General features: G+C 40.1%; 1 protein-coding gene across 1 annotated transcript; it reads right to left on the bottom strand.

Moving 5' to 3' along the window:
- Window positions 1–15400: 15400 nt before the first annotated feature.
- POLR2M (RNA polymerase II subunit M) lies at window positions 15401–22383 on the bottom strand (the record flags this gene model as incomplete). The annotated part of the gene is made up of 4 exons (XM_084240990.1): window positions 15401–15547; window positions 17228–17429; window positions 19778–20419; window positions 22271–22383. 4 exons carry the CDS (start codon window positions 22381–22383, stop codon window positions 15401–15403), a joined length of 1104 nt encoding a protein of 367 aa, XP_084097116.1.
- Window positions 22384–22558: the final 175 nt, after the last annotated feature.

The raw sequence follows: 22558 nt of genomic DNA, 5'->3' as shown, positions 1-22558 counted from the left end.
CCCTTGGCTTACAGATGTATCACTCCAATCTCTGCTTCTGTGTACACACAGCCTTCTCCCATGGGTTTCTGGGTGTCAAATCCCTCTTTGTCTCTCACCCTAAATGCAGAATGACCTCTTCTTGAGCTCTTAAATTGACTACATTTATAAATAAATTGACACTCAAAGGTACTGAGGGTTAAGACTCCAACATATCTTTAGGGGGTACTATTCAATCCACTAGGCCTCCCATTGGGGAACTGCTCTGCAGGGCCATGCAAGCTCCCTAGTTCCCTAGGAAGGAACTAGGTCTTGGGTGAGAGCTCAGCATCTCCTAATTTCTCCCATAACTAATCCCACTTCCTTCTTCTCTTCCACGAGTGCTTCTTTTAGGGGCTATAGTTACCAGATGCACACTAATCTCAGTGTCTGCAATAATAGTGTATATTTGAGTCTCCCTGAACTTCAATCTATGACATATATATATATAATGCATATATTCAATCTATGATATATATATATATATATATATATAGAGGTACTATGAGTACCTCTGGCCAGATACTGACCAACTTCTCATGGTTTCCCAGACATCCTGAATTTTCCTTACCTTTGCTAATGCTGTGTCTAACCATCTCCCCATCTTGCCAGTTCACAATTTAACCATGGGTCAAAGCCTAGTTCAAATGCCCTTGTTCATGTAGTTTTCTTGGCCTGGAAAATGGTTCTTTGTTGTTTCTTAATCACTTGGCCCTATCTACTTTGGCTAAAAAATTATTTATGGGTGTGGCAGCTCTACACAGTCCATGGGCAGGATTTTAATCCAGTTTGAGTCTATTACATGTTGGTGCTGCCCCTCCCCACCCACTGTTGTGCTTCTCATTATCTGTCACCAGTCCTCTTCTCTCCCTCCTCTCCTTGGGCATCTAAAGTGTGGGATGCAACCACCTTCTCTGTATGGAAGGACATCATCCTTGGTCTCCAGGGCTGACCTCTCCCAAGAATCAGTTTGCCTTCTTCTAAAAGCCCTTTAATGCATGTCTACAAGATCTCCCACAGGCCTTCCATGGGTACAAGTCAGGATTGAATGGATATCCCCAAACCAATTCCTCTCACCCTGGTTCCCATATTTAGCTATCACAATGCAAAAGAACCACATTCTGAAGGAATATCCATGTTTTACTCAGAATGCTGCTGCCTCTGTGACATGAAGTTAGGATTACTCCTGGGACAGAAGGGCAAAGGCATACTCCAGGGGTCCACTTTCTACGAGGGAGTGATATAAGGGAGGAGAGAACCGGCAGGGATTAAGATGGAACCTTCTTCAGGGAGACAGCCTGGAAACGGGGAATGATAGCTAACAGCTGTTGTGCATTTAGGGCTGTCTCATCCTCACAACTGCCTATAATGATACTATTCTTATTATTTCTGATTTTCAGAGGAGGAGACAGAGTGGATAAGTAACTTGCCAGTGTTTCGTTGGCAGTAGGTGTGATCTGAGTTGCTGGCTCAGGCTGGTGCTCCAGTCTTCTGGAGAGGGCAGTGACTGTAGAAGGTAAAATCTGAGGCCTGGGAGGGAATGAGCTAGAGAAGGGCCATCTCCTGGGTTGCTACACATGTCTGCCCTCAGCTGTCCATTCTCTTCTCTCATTAGGAAGATATCTGTGAAAGGCACACTTATGACAGTGCAGCTGCCAGGACCAAAGGGGAGGATTAACCCCACCCTTGGGCCCAGTGGAAGGGTCTGGTGACACACTTTAGGGTTCTCCTCCCATTCTATCCTCATCAGCCCCCAGTGAAAGCCAGGAACTCAATGTCTGGAATTTAAGCAAACAGAGCAAATAGGAAAGACAACATGGGAAACTGAAAAGGGCAATTGACTTAGAGAAAAGCAGATGCAGGTCTTAATAGTGTGTGACCTTGAGAAAGTCACTACCTCACTGACCCTGAGTTTCCTTCTCTGGAAAACACTAAAATAATAATACCTCCCAGGACATGTATGAGAGTAAGAGAGGCCACAGATGTGAAATTTTGTCCAAACAACATTACCAAGTGCTAGGCATTATTATAATATATGGAAGTGAAGAGATACTCAGATATGTGTAGAGCATTGCATCCCAAGTCCTCTCCTTCCTCTGCTCTCCATCATTCATTCATTCATTCATCCATCCAGCAATCAAAATATAGCAATAAACAAAACAAATAAAAATCTAGTAAAGTTCAGAGAGTAATGGAAAAAAAAAACCAGGAAAACATACAATTATGAGAAAAATAAAGCAGCAACAGGGAGTTATTTTATATTCACTGACATCCCTAATAAGGTGATATTTGAATAGGTACTTGTAGAGAAAGACAGAGTTCCCACTGGTGTGTGGGGAAAGAACATTCAAAGCAGGGAAAACAGCTTACATTGGCCCTCAGTGAGAGAGCACTGTGGCATGTTACAGCAACAGCAAGGAAGGCACAGGTAACAGAGACTATTCAACCGCACAGGAGAGAAGAGCCGCGACCTGCCCTAGGAAGGCAGAGCAAAATAATCCAGAGAACAGGTCAGAGCTGTCATCCAGATTCTCTTTGTTGCCAGAGAGAGAAATAATATACCAAGAGAGATAAAAATTAACTTGCTCTGGGAACCCCCTGGTGGCGCAAGGGGTTAAGCGTCAGCACGAGTTCCATCCCCGGCCAGGGAGCAACCCACATGGTGAGGCAGACCTCTCCAATCTCACCTGCTGCTCCCCTCAGCAGTGTATTTCAGCCAGTCTGCCTGTTCTGTTCCCCACTCTGTCTCTGGTGAATCCTCTCCCCCCCACACCACTGGACTGTACCTCAGTTCTTGTATGCATAAATAAATAAATCTTTAAAAGAAAAAATTAACTTGCTCCTTGCTCTAGCCAGACCTGACCTTACCATATTAATGTAAATGGAATTTAAGAATCTCAAAGGGGGTTCGCTCCTCTGAAGTTCAAGTGCTTAACGGAACCCACCACACTTCCCAGGATTTTTATTAATGAAGCTAACTCGGGCAATAATATTCCGACTCGGAGACCAGAATTATCTGGGGAGGAGCCACAAAACAGACGAGTCGCGGAAGGTGGCTCAGAGGTTTTGTCAGGTCCGTGGAAGCCAAGCTTCGGCAGACTAAGGGAGAGGCGCTGGAAGAGGGGCACATCCTCATGGTTCTGAGTTCTTTGCGGTAAGTGAAGCTTTTTTGCGGCAAAACTAATCAGCCGTAAAGCAACTTCGCGGTGAAAAAAAAAAAAAGTAAAATAACTGGTTGAGAGTTTGAGGTTCGGTTTTGTAAAGGCAGGACAGGACACAGTGCAGGTTTCCTGATCCCATGCAGACCGGGTAAAGGAGGAGTCAGAGTCCTCAGTGGTTTTTTGCAGGTCTTTTATTGGGGTTCACCAGTCTTATGGCAGGCAGGGGTGCTGGGAGGCTGGCAATCCTCCCAGCCCCCAGCAAATCTTCACTCTATCTGGGCTCTCTGGCGTTCTCTCTGCTTCTGCTTGGGGCTTCTTCTCTTTCGGCTTCTACTGGCGTCCCCGTGACACCGCCCTTAGAAGCACAGTCTTAGCGCAGGTGTACCCACTCCAGGTGCCGCCATCAGGCATGCATTCAGGATCACAGGGTTCCCTCATCTATCCTGATGGCGGGAGGGCAGAAAAGCCTGATACCTTTTACCTTACCCTACAGGTTTCAATGGACACAGTACTCCCATTTTTATGTTACATAAATCTCAGCCCAGGTTGCGTACGAGTCTAGAAAATGATAAAATGTGGGTTTGCAAATACTTGGGGAACACCGTCATCCCCCCTCCCCCCAAAAAAACCCAAGTTTATGAAGCGATGGCAAATATAAAAGGGGACTAGTGATCCTCAACAGTCTTTGAGAGCGTAATTTATCGATTCTTTAGCTAATTTAATATATATGAGAGGCATTTCATAAAAAAGGGAGGCTCCACGTCCCCTGCTCCGTCTAATGAGCGGTGCAGCTGAGCAGGGAGGGGAAGCTTGAAACCCACAAGAAACACAGGAAGGGGAGCTAGTTGGAGAGAAACAGGGGGGCCTGTGAAGAAAAAGGATGTGCTTGCTTCTCAGCTTGGGGGCTTGCACCAGGAACTTGGGGGACTTGGAAGAGACGTGGGTTAAAGACAGGCAGGGAGGCTGACAATGGCAGTTGTTATCTTGATTTATACTTGGATTTTGTTTCTTCCCTCCCAGGCTTGCCTGGCCCTTTCTGCCCTTTTCTTATGTGTCCCTGCCAGAAGGTGCCTTAGGCTTGTGGCAGGCTTTCGGGACTCAGTGGCCCTGCTTTGGGGGCCAACCCTGTTTGGCTGATCATTTACGCAGCAGGAATGGGTAATTTTGAGTGTTTTCATTGGGAAACTATTATCCTTTGTCTTCTCTACTCATGTTCTATCAAAGCTCTTGCACCCTGATAATGTGCTTTGTCTTTATGTGGCAGACAGCAGAATCCCTTTAGAGCATACAAGTTTGGGGGTCCCGGGGTGACTGCTAACATATTCAACAGGTCCTTCTCGTTACCAAAATATCACCAGTATTAGAAACCGGTGGCAAAAGAAGAATCAAGCTCCTCCTATCCTTCCCACCAAAAGAAATATTTATATTATTCCTGATGAGTGTGTTTCCTGAAAACAGCAAAAAAAAGTTATTCAATATAGGCAGCATTTTGGTATTTGACACAGAATCTGGTGATTTTTGCATTTTTTTTTATAGTAAAACAGTCTTAGGGCCAATTAGTTTTATGTGGTAAAAATGATTGTGGTAAAGAACTTACAGTGGATCTATAGGGCAAAATTAAAAACTAGACCAAGTCCAGCAGTGAAAAGAGAAAATAGGTCCACATTTATAAATAATGAACAGCACATAATCCATTTGTATTTCAAGAAGATTATATTAAATGAGCCTAGTTGCAATCGTTGACTGGAAAAAAATAAACATTTCTGTAGTTTTGAAATTAGAAAATAGATTTCTGGCACAGTGCTTTTTCTGTGTTTTTTTTGGGGGGGGGGGAACGTGTTAAGGGTGCTAAGAAATTAATTTAAAAATAAATTTAAAAACAAAGCTTAGTCAGACCCAGGCATATCCAGGCAGGCGTGTCCAGACACATCCACCTCCAGAAAGAAACCTCCAGAAAACAGTCTCCAGAGCCACAGAACAGGGTTGAAATTCTACCAATCGGGCCTCCCCAGTGGCGCAGTGGTTGAGCACTGGGTTGTGAAGCTGCCCGCGGCCTCTGTGGCGCCGGTTCGATCCCCGGCTGCTCCCCGGCCACTGGAGGAGGGTCCCACATGGTGCGCAGACCTCTCCTGCCGCCCGCTGCTCCCCTCAGCAGTGTACTTCGGTCCTTCTGCCTGCTCTGCTCCCCGCTCTGGCTCTGGTGAATTCTCTCACCCTCCCCCACTTCTGACTGTACCCAGTGCATGTATAAACAAAAAACAAACAAATAAATAAATATATAAATAAAACATGCCTCTATTTAAAAAAAAAAAAAAAAAGAAATTCTACCAATCACTGCTTGGCTACCTAATTTGCACCAATCCGACTAGAGAAACCTCAAGCCTAATTGGCATAACGGCTGTGCTTGAGGCCCACCTGTGCTTTCTGTATATAAGCCCTCCCCTTGAGGCAACTCTGAACCCACTTCCAGGGTTTCCTTGAGTTCTCACTCTCAGATAAATTCCTTTTCTTTTCTTTTCTTTTTAAAGATTTATTTATTTATGCATACAGGAACTGGGGTACGAGCCAGAGGAGTGAGGGGTGGGTGGGGGGTGTGAGGATCCACCAGAGACATTGTGGGGAACAGAACAGGCAGACTGACTGAAACACACTGCTGAGGGGAGCAGCGGGCGAGACGGGAGAGTGTCTGCTGTGCCGTGTGGGTCAGCTTCCTGGCCAGGACCCAACTCGAACTCGTGCCCCAGTGGCTGAGCATAGCTTGATAGCGCTGTCTTTAACCCCTGTGCCACCAGGGAGGCTCCTAAATTCCTTTTCTTTGCTCCAGCTTGACCAGGTTTAGGTTTCTTGGTTAGGAAGAATTAATGTATAAGTAGACTCCACCATAGGCAAGAGCTCAGGGTTCAAAAAGGCTGGCTCTGTGTTGCACAACCATAAGTGAGTCTCCACGTTTCTCTGTGCCTGTTTTCTTACTTAGAGTGTGGAACGAGATAAGTAGGTTTCTTTCCTTCCCTAAGACCTAAAAATGCTAATTTGTGATAAGATTTGCCTCCTATAGTCAGTTTCCTAATGTACTTCATTTTGACGTTAAAGTACCTGAAGGGAGAAGACATCTTCTTTATTAAAAATCTAAATAATCAATAGAAGGCATGGTTTCATTTTTACAACACCAGCCCCAGAAAAACTAATTCAATACAAAGATAGGTGGTACTGATTAAAAGAACTGATATATTTACTGGCAATATTTTCAGACAAAATTTACAAGCACCAAGCTGAGTCTCCATCTTTTAAAGGCGCATTTCTATATACTCTGAATATGAGCTTGATTTACAACTTTCATTCTTTAGCCTCAATAATGTGAAATTCTTCCATATGAAGCTAGGTCTCTCCTTAGCGCTATGTCCTAATTTCCCCTTGTCAAAATAGCTTTTTAAAGGACTCGCTATTGTTCTCAGTTAATTTTAACACTAAAAGTTCATATGGTGGTGATTTTAAAAGATTTTACTTCACATGCCAAAGGTACCTCCTTAAACTGCTCCACTCATAATTGTTACCATAGTTACAATACGGTTTTCATACAGCATCTCTTTTAGACCTCGAAGTGCTCTGTAAAGACCACTTTGAAATTTTGTTCTCTCAAAACATACTCCTTACATTAGATAAGGGGTCGCTGACCTCCTCTTACAGACTTAATAGTCATGAGAGTACATGACTTCCCACTGGATTCAAAGGAAATAGTGGCATTTAAATCCTAAATCTAATAATCTAATGCTATTCCAGTGGCTTTCCCTCTTTTTCACCTTTTTTTAATTCCAACTTTTCTAAAATCATCTGGGAAGTAATAGATCATAATTAATTGTTCAGGCTTTTATGCTGTGCTTTCAGAATCACTTCTGATTTGTGGTCTGGCTCTGGTTCAGTATTATCCAACACTAAGTTTATTTCATCAGCCCAATATCAAAGCTTCCTCACTTTAGCCAGAAATTAAAATAATAGCTTTAAGTTTCCCCTCCCTGTCAAGAAGCTAGTCAATAATGCAATTTGCCACATTTTTTTAGATGACTCTACGTGCTCCCCATAAAAAAAAAAAAAGCTAGATATATGATCCTTTTATTTATACAACTCATGCACTCTCAACTTTTCCTGTACAAAGAATCTTTTTTTTCCCCCTTATAATTTTACTTTCTTTCAATTTTTCAAACTGTCATTCTGCCCACAAAGGGTAACTGTCAGATTTTACTTCATTCTCTGGCTAAAGCCTATGAAACCTGATGTCACCTTTCCTTGACTCTCTTCTCCTGAGAAGTTTATGCAGACAACTATGATGAGGAGAGAAGATACTAGCAGTAGCCTAGAGGGTCACATAGTTCTAACATGTGATTCTAAAAACAAAACATTCAAAATACAAACATTGTCAGAACAAATGCTCTTCTGTAGAATTAAGTCAAAAGGAAATGATAAATACCCTCAGAGTATCCTGAGTTCTTGCCTAGCATTAGCACTTTTTAAAGTCCAAATTCAGCCTTGATTTGTGACATTTACATGCAAGGCCAAGCAGTCCAGTGCCCAGAAATCCTGAGCGCTGGGCTGCTTCTTAGTGACCTTGAGCAAATCATCTCAACTTAACAATTTGAGGAAATAGATCCCAAAAGCTATCTACTTTCCACATCAACTCACAGCTCCTGTCTCCCCAAGGAATGTGACATGGATTAGAGACAGGTCCTATGAAAATAAAAAAATATTATTCTGTAGATGACTATTGTACAATGAGATTAATCCTCATAATTTCCTCCACAGTTTAGGTTAAGCCCCAAACTTTAGCACTTCCTTCTCCTCATACAAACACTTGAAAATTGAATGAGTTCAAGACTGCACATTTACTCCATTGTCCCATTTTTAAACCTAAATGTGATATTTCAAAAATTCTTCCATATTTGCTAAATATTCTAAGTCAAAAATACACAATACTGGGCCTCCCCAGTGGTGCAGCGGTTGAGCGCTAGGTTGCGAAGCTGCCCGCAGCCTCTGCAGCACCGGTTCAATCACCCGCTGCTCCCCGGCCACCAGAGGAGGGTCCCGCATGGCGCGCAGACCTCTCCTGCCGCCCGCTGCTCCCCTCAGCAGTGTACTTCATCAGTCTGCCTGCTCTGCTCCCCGCTCTGGCTCTGGTGAATCCTCTCACCCACCTGCACTTCTGACTGTACCCAGTGCTTGTATAAATAAATAAATAAATCTTTAAAAAATAAAATAAAATAAAACTTTAAAAAAAATACACAATACTTAGGTATTCACACTAAGTTTTCTGAACTTCTTAAATTTGTAAACTAAAGACTCATATTATTGACAGAGTAAGTATGCTTTAGTTTATATCTGGCAAGTTTCCAAATTGCACCAAAATTTCAAAGTACAGATTTTTATTTTTATTTATTTATTTACTTTTATTTTTAAATAAATTTTATTTTTATATTCCCCTACAATTGCAACCCCCTTATTTTCACCCCAATCCCTCCCCTCCACTCCCATAGAGTGTCTCTGGTTCATAGTTTTTTGTTGATTTTGATTTTCACTTTCTTATAGTTATTCATTTTCCTGGTCCCTTATTTAAGTTTTCTAGATTCCTGCTATGAGTGAGACCATCCGGTATTTTTCTTTTTCTTTTTGGCTTATTTCGCTGAGCATGATCCCTTCCAGCACCATCCATGTTGCTGCAAATTGCATGTGTTTATCTTTTTTGAATGCTGAGTAATATTCCATGGTGTATATGTACCACATCTTCTTGATCCAGTCATCTATTTTTGGGCATTTGGGTTGTTTCCAAAGCTTAGCTATTGTAAACAGTGCTGCTATAAACATAGGGGTGCAGGTGCTCTTTGGAATTGATGTTTTTAAAGTACAGATTTTTACACTGAAGTAAACGTCAAAATATGAAACATCTTTTTGAAAATGAATGGAAATTTGTACTACCATTATTGTGTAAAATAAGGCAAACTAATTCAAAAATTTTTATGAAAATGCAAAGGGCCAAAAATAGTCAAGCAACTCTAAAAGTAAAGGATGGCAGGTTTTGTTGCAGCCTTAATATACAGCTGTCATACAGTGTCATAATATTAGCCCATATGGATTAATGGAAATAAAGAGAGAACCTCGAAAGTAACACAGGTATTTACAGAGGCTTGACAGATGGCAGAAGTTGCACTGCATAGTACCTGGACAAGTAGCCGACCAGAAAAACCCTTCCTCACACAGGAATCAGACATGACAGAAATGGCAAAATTACAAAACATTTTTAACAAAAAAGATTTAAGAGAAAATATCCTCATGACCTCAGGACAGGAATCTTCAAAATAGGACACTAAACATAAGATATACTTCCCATTAAAATTAAGAATCTGTTCATTAAAAACAATGAAGAGAATGAAACATAAAACAGAGGGAGAAGATATTGACAATAAATATAACCAACTAGATTAGTGTCCCGAATACATTCTACAAATCAGTGAGACATATGAACACAACAGAAAAATGGACAAAAGATTTCAATGGGAAATTTTCAAAAGAAATCTAGTAACAATGAACATATGAAGATGTTCAATGCAATTCCTAACTAGGGTATGCAAAATTAAACATCTGTCAACTATAAAAACATCACATTGACTAAAAGTCTGGTAAAACCAAGTGTTGGTATTGTTTACATGTTGGATGGGGGCAGAAGGGAATGTAAAATATTAAAGATATGCATATCTTATAATCCAGCAACTAAACTCTTAGGCAAATAACCTACAGAAATGTGTTTATGTACACAAAGATGCTCACTGCAGTCTTAAAAGCCGAAAAGTGAAAATACACAAGTGCCCATTACAGTAGAATAGCCAAACAGGTGGTATTCACGAAATGGCATATTACACGGCAATGAAAATGAATAAAGCACAACCTACATGTGACATGAATTTTATAAGCAATATTGAGTGGAAGACACCAGACACAATGTCTAGTATCTCATTTTTATAAGTCAAAACCAGGCAAAATGAACTAACTGTATTGTTGCATATTTACTGGTAGAACCACTTTTTTTTTTTTTTTTCACTTTCTTATAGTTATTCATTTTCCTGGTCCCTTATTTAAGTTTTCTAGATTCCTGCTATGAGTGAGACCATCCGGTATTTTTCTTTTTCTTTTTAGCTTATTTCGCTGAGCATGATCCCTTCCAGCGCCATCCACGTAGCTGCAAATTGCATGTGTTTATCTTTTTTGAATGCTGAGTAATATTCCATGGTATATATGTACCACATCTTCTTGATCCAGTCATCTATTTTTGGGCATTTGGGTTGTTTCCAAAGCTTAGCTATTGTAAACAGTGCTGCTATAAACATAGGGGTGCAGGTGTTCTTTGGAATTGATGTTTCTGTGTCCTTTGGGTAAATACCTAGGAGTGGAATTGCTGGATCATATGGAAGCTCTATGTTTAGTAGGTCCAGAAATCTCCACACAGCTTTCCACAGTGGTTGGACCAGTTTGCACTCCCACCAACAGTGCAGAAGAGTTCCTTTTTCTCCACACCCTCGCCAACATTTGTTGTTGCTAGTTTTTTTAATATGTGCCATTCTCACTGGTGTAAGATGGTATCTCATGGTAGTTTTGATTTGCATTTCCCTGATGACAAGTGATGTTGAACATTTTTTCATATGCCTGTTGGCCATTTGCATTTCCTCTTCAGAGAAGTTTCTTTTTAGCTCTTCTGCCCATTTTTTGACTGGATTGTTTTCTTTGTTGTTGTTGAGTCTCATCAGCTCTTTGCAGATTTTTGTGATCAGTCCTTTATCATTAGTGTTGGGTGCAAAAATGTTCTCCCAGTTGGTGGGGTTTCTCTTTGTTTTTGTTATTGTCTCTTTTGCTGTGCAGAAGCTCTTTAATTTGATGTAGTCCCAGCTGTTTATCTTTGCCTTCACTATCACTGCTTTGGGTGATGTGTCTGTAAAGATGTCTTTGATGTGCAAATCACGTAGTGTTTCGCCTATATTTCCTTCTATATATTTTATGGTTTCAGGTCTTATGTCTAGTTCTTTAATCCATTTTGAGTTGATTTTTGTGTATGGTGTGAGGTAGTGGTCAAGCTTCATTCTTTTGCATGTAGCGACCCAGTTTTCCCAGCACCACTTATTGAACAAACTTTCTTTGCTCCAATGCATAGTCTTTGCTCCTTTGTCAAAGATTAGTTGACCATAAATCTGTGGGTTTATTTCTGGATTTTCTATTCGATTCCATTGGTCTGTATGTCTGTTCTTGTTCCAATACCATGCAGTTTTGATGATTATGGCTTTGTAGTAGAGTTTGAAGTCTGGGAGTGTGATGCCTCCATTCCCTTCTTTTTTTTTTCAGGAGAGCTTTGGCTATTCGGGTTTTTTTGTGATTCCATATGAATTTCATCAATAATTGTTCTATTTCTTTGAAGAATGACATTGAAATTTTCATTGGAATAGCATTGAATCTGTATATTGCTTTTGGAAGGATGGCCATTTCAATAATGTTTATTCTTCCAATCCATGAGCAGGGGATGTTTTTCCATTTCTTTGTGTCTTCTTCTATTTCTTTTAACAGTGTTCTATAGTTTTCTTTGTATAGGTCCTTTACCTCTTTTGTTAGATTTATTCCCAAATATTTGATTTTTTTTGTTTCAATAACAAAAGGGATGTTTTTTTTAATTTCTTCTTCTTCAGATTTATTGTTTGTGTATAGGAAGGCTACTGACTTTTGCGTGTTGATTTTGTATCCTGCCACTTTACTGAACTGATTGATGAGTTGGTTTTTCTGTGGAGTTTTTGGGGTTCTCTATGTATAATATCATATCGTCTGCAAATAGTGATAGTTTGACTTCTTCTTTTCCTATTTGTATTCCTTGGATGTCTTTCTCTTGTCTTATTGCCCTGGCTAGGACTTCCAGTATTATATTGAAAAGCAGTGGTGAGAGTGGACATCCTTGTCTTGTTCCAGATCTTAATGGAATTGCTTTCAGCTTTTCACCATTGAGAATGATACTAGCTGTTGGCTTGTCATAGATGGCCTTTATGATGTTGAGGTATGTTCCTTGTATCCCAAGATTTTCAAGGGCTTTTATCATGAATGGGTGTTGCACTTTGTCGAAAGCTTTCTCAGCATCTATTGATATTATCATATGATTTTTATATTTCTTTTTGTTGATGTGTTGGATAACGTTGATTGATTTTCGGATGTTGAACCATCCTTGTGCCCCTGGAATGAATCCTACTTGGTCGTGGTGAATTATCTTATGGATACATTGTTGGATTCTGATAGCTAAAATTTTATTGAGGATTTTTGCATCAGTGTTCATTAGGGAGATTGGCCTGTAGTTTTCCTTTTTTGTGTTGTCCTTGTTCGGTTTTGGTATTAGTGTAATGTAGAACCACTTTTTTAAAGGGGGGGTAGGTATTACCATAAAGCCAGGATAGTAGTTACTTCTGGGACACAAAAGGAAAGAGGTTAAGTTTAATTTTTAACCTATTACCATATCCCCAAGTAAATCTGAGATGGATTAGAAATTACCTTTTGAATTAGCAATAAGTGTAAAAATGATTTTTTCAATATTAAAATATAAAGATTATTTATGTACCTATCCTTGGGATAAAGAAGGCAAGCTCCACACCTCTGCAAAGTTGACTGCCAAAGAAAACCGCCTCTAGACCAAAACACAAATTGTATTAAAAGGCAAATGGCACACTAAAAATATATCACATGAAAAAAATAAACATCTTAATTCATAAAAATAGCAACCTCTCAAGAGAATACAGAAAAGATAAGAATAAGCAATGCTTAAAAGAATGAAAATGGCAAATAAACATAAAAGTTCAAATGTAGGGGCCTCTCCTGGTGGCGCAGCAGTTGAGCGCTGGGTTGCAAAGCTGCCTGCAGCCTCTGCAGCGCCAGTTTGATCCCGGCCGCTGGCAAGGGTCCCACATGGTACGCAGACCTCTCCTGCCGCCCACTGCTCCCCTCAGCAGTGTGTTTTGTCGGTCTGCCTGTTCTGTTCCCTGCTCTGGCTCTGGTGAATTCTCTCACTCTCCTGTGCTTCTGACTATACCCAGTGCTTGTATAAATAAATAAATAGATTTTTTTTTTTTTTAAAAAAAGCAAATGTATATAAAAAAAAAACACCCAATCTTCCCTAAGTAATCAAATGCTAATCTTAATGTCATCCTTTCCTGTAATTATTCAATTTGTAAAGGATTTAAATTGCAGTTTTCAATTTGTGAGTTTGATATATTGCTAGTGAGAATGTAAAGGGATATGATCTTGAGGTTAGTGATGAATATAAACATTCTCAAAGCTTACATACCCTTGTTATAGTAAGTTATGGTATACCCACATAATGGAATTTTCTGCAAACATCTAAAATGCAAAATATTTAATGTGGAAAAGTTTACAACATATAGAACAGACTACACCAATGTATGATTGCATTATTAAAAATACATATGCAGGGCCTCCCTGGTGGTGCAGCAGGTTGAGCACAGCGCTGTGAAGCTGTCTGCAGCCTCTGCAGCACGGGTTCGATTCCCGGCCAGCCAGGGAGATACCCACATAACGTAGCAGACCCCTCCTGCCTCGTCCGCTGCTCCCTTCAGCAGTGCTTTCGGGCCGTCTGCCTGTTCTGCTCCCCACTCTGTCTCTGGTGAATCCTCTCACCCTGCCATGCCTCTCACCTGTACCCCAGCTCTTATATAAATAAATAAATCTTAAAAAAAACATACGTATGTATAGTTATACATAGGAAAGTAAAAAGACGTGCACCTAAAGTTAACGGAAGCTCTTTCTGGGTGGAAGAATGGATTTAGGTGGTAGGATTATAGAGGACTGTGAGCCCTTCATATTATCCAGCTTTCCAGAACTATTTCATTCTATAAAGAGTATCAAATAATTTTGTGAAATTCACTAACACTAGTATTAAACTAAAATCCAAGAAAATGTTAGCTCAGCCTACTTTTAATTTTGCTTTCAGTGGATGGAGAAAGGGGCATTGGGAAGAGGAGTAGGAAGCCAGTGGCTACACCTGGAAGTAGATGATATAGAACTGAGTCTTCCTATCACATGTACATCTTACCTAAATGTATTTTCATTCAAATTTCATATGTGGACAGTCTATTTTAAAGCAGCTTAATTAAGGAACAGTAAAACATAACCATTAACATTTTGAAGTTGCTCTAATTAGTGTTTTATTCTTTTAACACTTTTAAAAACTCCAACATATTGGACAAAGAAATTTTTGATAACGTGTTAATTTCTCTGAAGACAACCATATAATCCTTTAAAATTACATAAACATGTATATTTAGGAGACTGAGGTTTCCTCAGCCTCCATATGCCTCTTTTGGGGGGAAAAAAGCAATGTATTTTTTTTTTTTTTTTAACAATTACCAATTGCAGTTCTAAACAACTTTGGCTTATCAATTTTACAATGTGCTGTCAGTGAACTTCTCTTTTATGAACTCAAGTCAGGTCATACACTAGACTAACTACTCCCTTTGCCTACGTCTGTCATCTTCAGACTACCTATACCTTATGTTAGTTACTCTGGGCAAATCTATTCATCTAGAAAGACTACCCACCCTCCAGCATCTATTAAAAGCATTCTTTATTCCTACTCAGAAGATAGCATTTTTCCAAGGGAAGACAGAGAAACAAACATTTCTTAAGCAGTTTTCTATTGAGTGTCTTCCTAGATTTCATGCCCAATACCTCATAATCCCATGCAAACATGCATAAAATCCTCCAGACTGCTCCCACATTATTCAAAATAGGAGGGACCTATATCTTTCTAATTCTTGTAGGTGATGCCTGTAAATATTTCACTGAAAGACAAGTAATTTGAAAGAGGTAAAAACAAGGGGAAAACCAGTTACTTGCTTTCATTTGGCTTAAAGAAAAGAAAATGTTCTCTACTATACTAAAATATCACACCAACACACAACATACTGCAAAACTTTAATACAATTGTGGTTAAACACAATATTGAAATATTAAACTTTTCAAGCACATCAAAGTTATCTTCTGAAAGATAAATTGGGCTATTTTTATAGCTGTTTTTGTATAACTTTATAAAATTTTCTCCCTCAACAATATCTGACACCAATCTTGATACTTGTTAGAAAAGTGATGTGAGATGATAACATCTCAACAGGCAGAAATATAGGAGGTTATCCCAATGCCCATCTTCAGAATTCATCATCAGAGGACTGACCATCATCTTCATCCCTTACATCTCGGTATTTCCTCGAAGACTCTCCTTCTGGATTATAGCTCTGCATTTTAATATTCAGTCTTTCAGCTAGTTTTTGTGCTGCGAGCTTGGCTTGTATCTCCTTTAAAAGAAAGGCAAAATAGAAAGAACATATTTACATCTTTTCACTACAATTTTTCAATGGAAAGTCATTTAAACAAAATTAGAAATAAAGGAGACTTAACATGCCACTTGGTGTACTCTGTAGCAACATGTTAAGTCTGATGGCTCTGCCTACCACAAAAAATAGGGCAATACTGGTGAGGGCTACAGGCCTGTCATAGTTGTTTTACAGACTTTCATTAATAAACAACAAGGCCTTGAAATAACCCAGCTCTACATAAAAAACAGTAATCAGTTTAGCACTACAACAGTTGTAATAAGCACAACAGTTACAACACATCATGGATGGGCACATGATGCATATATGTATGTACTCACACACAGAGCAATCTGAGCTATCAAACGTCAGAAATTAGGAATGTTGTTCTTTGGATTAAATCATGACCACTAGGCTTGAGAGTTACATTTCTATGCAACAATGAAAATTAAGAAATTAATTCTGAAACGCTGACTAGACCTCTCCAAAAGTGTCCCACAGAAATTATTACACAACAAAAAGTCTAACTTTCAGACACTGGTAATGTGCCTAAGTATATACATTATCTCCCAACTGATGGCAGCTGGAAATACTCAGTTCTAATTCCTCTTTTCATTTTCTCATGCTTTCTCCCATATCACTTCAACTTCTTTATATCCTTCCCCATAGGCCACAAATATTACAGATAGGACTAAAGCACTGGTACTACTTCTCTGCTAAGAAAACCAGTTTCAAACTGAAGGGTTTAATTCAACCTAAGACCCTATAGGCAATTAAAAAACAATTTCTCAAAGCTGTAGCCATAACTAGGCAATAATTTTAATGAACTGAAAGGAAAAAAAAACACTTTCAAAAAAGATGTGCCTTGAAAATGCCAATCCATGCCAACTGAGCTGTTATGAAAAAAAATGCCCAGTATTCTATTAATTGGTGCATAATACCTGACAAAAATCTAGCTGAGCAATTCCTAGAAAGTTAAGACAGGCTGCTATTTTCCTGGAGGTCTAAATTATTACTAAGTATAAAGAACCCTTTACTTCCTATGGGCCTCACACTTATTTTTGCACATCCCATTATTCTGGTTACAAATGGCTGACACAAACGTGTCAGAACACACAGCTCTTTGGAGAAAGTGCCATACAATATATTGATTAAGTCACCGAAAATAAGAGTCTCCTCTATTACTATTACTACACTTTCGAAGCTAGTGTCTAATTGTTGGCAACACAATACTATTCTCCCACTTGTTTATATTCTATTATAAGGAAATAGAAGGGTGGAGACCACATTATTCTGATTGTCTCAGCAGATTCTGGGTTACATTTCCCACTGAAAAGTCTTCATTTTACAAGGTGGCAGAGAGAAAAAAGCAATACTACTGCTACCCAAACAGCAGACTTGAAAGGATGTGAAATTCAGCATTAGTCTCCCCGCATTTCCTGGCAAATCACCACTTTGAAACTGCAGATAGCTACGCTCATCTCCAGCAGTTTCTTACAGTTCCAGCATCTCTGAGACACTCTGAAAACCAGAGGCACACATCTGAGAGCCAATGGCATTAAGCAATCATTTATCTGGCACCTAATCCTTTCCTCCTATTACTACCTGGGGTATATATAAGCAATCAACATTCCAAAGGGAAGCGATTAACACTTTAAATACCTCATAATTCTGTTTCTGCTGTTTCTGAAGTGCCAAAGATTCTTCTATGGAGAGCAGCTGTGCAGGCATGTGGTGAAGTGGTAGAAGTCGAGCTGCTGTGATATCATCAAGATGCTTCTTATCCCTGTGTCGTCTTTCCTCTAAGGAAATAGGAGACCCTCTTCTATGAGAATTAGATGAATCATTTTGTTGTGAAGGCAATCTGAAGAAGAGAAAACTTAAGTTATAACAACAGATTTTTTTCTTTTTATAGACCAACTGTCACACACATAAAAAAGACTTAGCAGTTTTCTACAAAATAGTAAGCAGTTTACCAATATTACATGTGCAAATAAAATCTTTTATAACATATTTACATTAAAAACAGTTGTTTTTAAGCTGGCATCCTTATGGAGAACAATTTAACAATTCCTTCACTGCTCTAACAGATAACAGATATAGATAAGCTCTTTGCCTTTTCCTTCTTTCTTTAAACCTTTGACTTAAACTGATCATCTTTTTTTTTTTTTTTTCATTCAAAAAGCACGTGCAAAGAGGCTTAGAAGGAAATAAACTTGCAAAGTTTCAGTGCCTTGTGCCACAGGGACGGACATACATCTGTGCATGGTACAGTGGAACATAAAGAGGGGCCAGTTCTAATGGGAGACAAAAAGGTGGTCAGAAAAGCTTCAAAAAGAGTGAAAGTTGTGGAGTCTTGGAATAAGAAGTGGCCACCATGTAAATGAGGGAAGGACATCCCAGCAGGGTATTAGGAACAACACAGCTGCAGCACATGAGGTAGAGGACAGAAAAGGCTAGGAAGTAGGCTGGGTCCAGATGACAGTGAAGAGTTCTATTCTGTATTACAAAATTCAGACCTGCATTTTACAAATTTCACTGAGCAGCAATGAGGACAGACTGGTAAAGACTATAGGCCAGAATAGACCATAGTTATAGCCCAAAAGAGGAATGAGAATCCTCAATTTGCCAGTAGAGAGGAAGAATAAGTAGAGATGAGAGTCAAAATATTTCATATAGGTCTTCATGGCTAGTAGATAAGGGAGATGAGGGAAAAGAAAGATACCCTTGGTGGGGTGGGGGGGAGGAGGTGGCAGCACTATTAACTTAAGGAACTAAGGAACGTAAGAGAAAGTCAATTAGGAAACACAATCTTTGACATGATAAAACGTAAGAGAAAGTCAATTAGGAAACACAATCTTTGACATGATAAACCTCAGGGGGCCAAGGAATACCCATATGCCACATTTCACAAGTAATGCAAATCTGAAATTCTGGGGAGTTCTGGCCTTGAGGTAGATGAGGGCCGGTCCCTAGCACCCAGGTGATGAAAGGAGCCGGGAGAAAAGAAACCAAGGGACACTACACCTCATTCTACTTTTCAACTCCCTCCTGCTGCTCAATTCCTTTCAATCCCTATGGCCTACTGACTGCCTAAAGTCTTCTTTCCTGATCTGCCTAAATGCACACAAGGCTTTCTCTCTTAAACTAGGACTTAACCCTTATATCCATCCCTCATTCTGGTCCCTTATCTCATCCCACTTCCAGCTAAATGATGGTAATTCAAAACCGGGATATCAGTGTATTCTCTGCTGTATTTATTGACTAAATGAGGCCTATGATTTTCTAAAATGTCTTCCTTGAAGTGAGGAAAGATACTTCACTGCACGCAAGATGAGAGATGGCCTGATCCAAAAGTTATTTTATTCCTACCTAAAAAATTAATACAATGCTGCTTTTCTATACGAAGAAATGTTTTGAGGTTTAAATAATGAATGAACTTTAAAGTTTAAGTCTTAACAATTAAAAAATTTAGGTGTTTAGCTAGAGAAATAAAAACAAATAGGTTTAATAGAAAACTACTTCCAATTTTTCAAAGAAGGGCAATAGTGGTCCAATTTTGTATCTTTCTACATACTTATAAAGCTAAGCAGATACCAGTTAGTACAGGATTTGAATGCCACATTTGCATACAATGACAAGTCTTCTCTCTTCAAAGAGCATTCTCAGAAACAAAAGGATGATGACTGGAAGTAGGATTAGTTTGCCCATCCTGCTGAATCTGTTTTAATAACCTGTTCCAGCTGCCTTCCTCCGAAATTGTTCATATGTAATTTGTTTTTCCAAGTGTGTGAGCCTCATCTAGTGTCAGCGCAGCATCTGCTACTTACGTGAGCACACATAGGTATTTTTTGTCAAGAAGCCCATCACCTCTACAATTGCTTTTCCTTTAGATTATCATCTCAACAAAAGAGGTTCTGGAAAAAATGGGTCTGAAAAAGTTACAACTTCTTTTTGTGTTTATTATGTTTATTATGAAATATTGGTTAAGTATCCAGAAATTTAATATTCCATGTGCTATTTAAAATCTTTTCAAATTTTTGGCTAAAAAGACTAAAGTATTTTTCAACAAGAATCCTTCCTTCCAGTCATGCTAGTGTCTCCAGATTATGCTCAATCCTAACTACAAGTAATTCTCATACAAAGCCCACTGAACTTAGAGCCCAGTTTTTGTAATATCCCTGTGAAAAGCCTATTTTGGGTAGTACTTACACATTAGTTTTAAATTTATGTGTTGGGGGCACTGGGTTTTTGGCTCGAATTTCTAGCACTTCCATATAATGAGGCTTCTTTTGAATCCCACTACTAAGGCCTGTCAAGTTCTCAGTGCTTGTGTTTTCTCCTGAGTGGTCTTCACCTGGGTCTGCAATAGTGATCCTTTGTAACTTATCAGACAGGTTGTCGGAGCTGCTGGAATTATCTTCTGCTTGACTTGACACACGATGCTGAGGGAGAGGCTCACAAGCTTCAGATGAGGAAGGTGCACTGGCTCTGCTGCCGGAAGCTGGACTCTGGTTCACTGTGTCCTCAACCTCTGGAGCCTCTTCCTCTCTTTTGTGAGTAGGATGCACAAGTCCCTGTGGTGAGGTTGTTTTAGATGATTTAACGTAATCTTCTGAGGAACAGCCAGGAACCAGAGAGGGAGTATCAAGTATCTTGTCAGGATTGTTGACCTTATGTGTGTCCACATCAACAACTGCAACCGCTTTTTGCTTTAGCTTACAGTCTAAACTAACAGGATGAAACAGTTCACTTTTTTCTCTAACCTCTTCACGTTCTGCAATGGCAGCTGTCAGTTTGGCAACAGAGTCCAGGATCTTTTTACCTTTGTCGGGCAATTTGCAAATGAATTTTCTGTCAAGTGGAAAAAGAACATGTGTACGTTAGAGTCATGTCTTAAAGCTTGAGTTATAAAGACAAAGCATTATCCTCAAAAGGAGAAACATCAACCTTTAAATCAAAAAATACCTGATTTCCAACTGCCCCCAAACAGGAATGAAGTAAGAAAGTCACTATGCAGATACTCTTCAAAAAATAAGGGGATACAGGGAATTGGGAAAATAAAAAATTTGTCAAAAGCATTTTTTTTTTTTTTGGTGGGACCCTCACCGGTGGCGGGAGAATGAACCGGAGCTGCAGAGGCGGCAGGCAGCCTCACAGCCCAGCGCTCAACCGCTGCGCCACCAGGGGAGGTCCAGCAAAAGCATTTTTGAAAAGCATATAATTATTTAAGACATTTAAACACCAGAAATTTTTAAAGTGTTATATCCAAGATCTTACTGGGAGGGCAGGGCGACGGGTCTGCAAGGTTTGAACTATTTTCTAATACTAAGATATTTGGTGTTTTCACTATCATTTTCTCATTGGGTACAAAGGAGTGTTTCAGATGCCATTACATATGATATAATTGTTCTAATTGCTGATGGAATGTGGGTACTTTTAAAGATTTCTCACTTGTTATTCTAAACACACTTGATCAATACCAGTATATATAAAACACACAATCATGTGTTCCAGAGATGATTAGTAATTCTTAAAAGTATAAAGGGGTCCAATGACCAAAGTTAATTCACTGTTACAGACTGAAAATCCATTCTCACAAACTCAAAACACTTGTGTCTACTACAAGGCCTCCAAATGATTCTTTGTCCCTCTGCTGTATGATAAAAGTTCCTATTCGGATTCAGCTTTTCTTGAGCCATATTAATCTCAGGTTTATTCTCAGACCTTCTATTCTTGCTCTGGAATTACATTCATTCCCACAATTTCAACTATTAACGTCCCTCTCTGGTTGGGATTCTTGTATTTTCCCAGCTTTCCATTCTCTCTGGAGCCTCATGACCACGTCTCCTCCAGTTTTTTAACTAGTTATAATTAACTGGCCCCTGAACTCAACACCCATAAGTAAAATCAAAGTGGGCCCAATTCCCCTCTCCCACTTTTCTTATTTTGATAGACTTGAAACTTCAGTCATCTCTGTAAACTACATACTCAAATATTTCACCACTGATAAAATTTTCCCAATTCCACAACTACCTTTCCAGCTAACTTTCTTACAACCCCTTTATTGGAATACTCAAAAAAATATTCTCAGCTACTGTCTTCTCTCTCTTATTCCTCCAAACCACCCTGCAACAAGCTGCTAAATGAAGCTTCCCAAGATAAAAATCACTTTCATCCACCCTGCTACAATTACAGTGTTTCCTTGCTAAAATCTGTAAATCTGCCAGCTGAATGAGAGTCAGATTTCCTCAGCCTAAAAAACTACTCTTCGTATTATTCCACTTGGCATTTCCTATGATTCCTGTAAAAACTGGGTCTAGAGATGAAACTGACAGGATGCACACAATTTGTATCACAAATTCGTTTGGGGTGGGGGACAGATTTGTGGCACAAACCTCCCCTTCAAGGAATCCACATGGTAGAATAAAAATAAAAAGTGGAGTAAATAAAAAAAGAGAAACTGATGGGAGCTGACACGCTAAGCAGCCGCTCGGCACACGAGCCAGAACCCCCGGCGGTGGGTGTCAGGCCAGGGCACGGTCGGCTTTTTCGGCTGCAGGCCGCCCGCTGGCCCCGGGAACGGAAGGAACATGGCCCGGGCAAGGTCACCTTCCAGGGAAGGGGTTCTGGGGGAGGGGAGGGACGCGTTCCAGGAGCCCGAACCGGAGGAGCCCGGCGGTGACTCGCGGGACCCCAGCTTACTCGTTGCGCAAAAGTCTCCCCTGGCGCTTCAACATCTCCCGCAGCTCCGCCAAACTCCGCTGCCCCAAGTCCTCGGGAGCTGGGGGCTCGAAGCAGCGGGGCAGCGAGGACATTCTGCGGGGGCTGAGGCTGGCGAGGCGGGGGACACTCGGCTTCCGCGGCAGCCCCTACTGCGAGCGCCGGATCCGCGACCGGCGGGGACTCCGGAGCGCGCGCGGGGGCCGCCATTTTCCCGGAAGAGCAGGTCTTCTTCGAAGCCAATCGAGCTTTATTGAAACGCCGGAAACA

The sequence above is a fragment of the Talpa europaea genome (assembly GCF_964194135.1).
Source record: "Talpa europaea genome assembly, chromosome: 8".
Classification (NCBI taxonomy): domain Eukaryota; kingdom Metazoa; phylum Chordata; class Mammalia; order Eulipotyphla; family Talpidae; genus Talpa; species Talpa europaea.
This window is presented reverse-complemented; position numbering and strand designations above follow the sequence as displayed.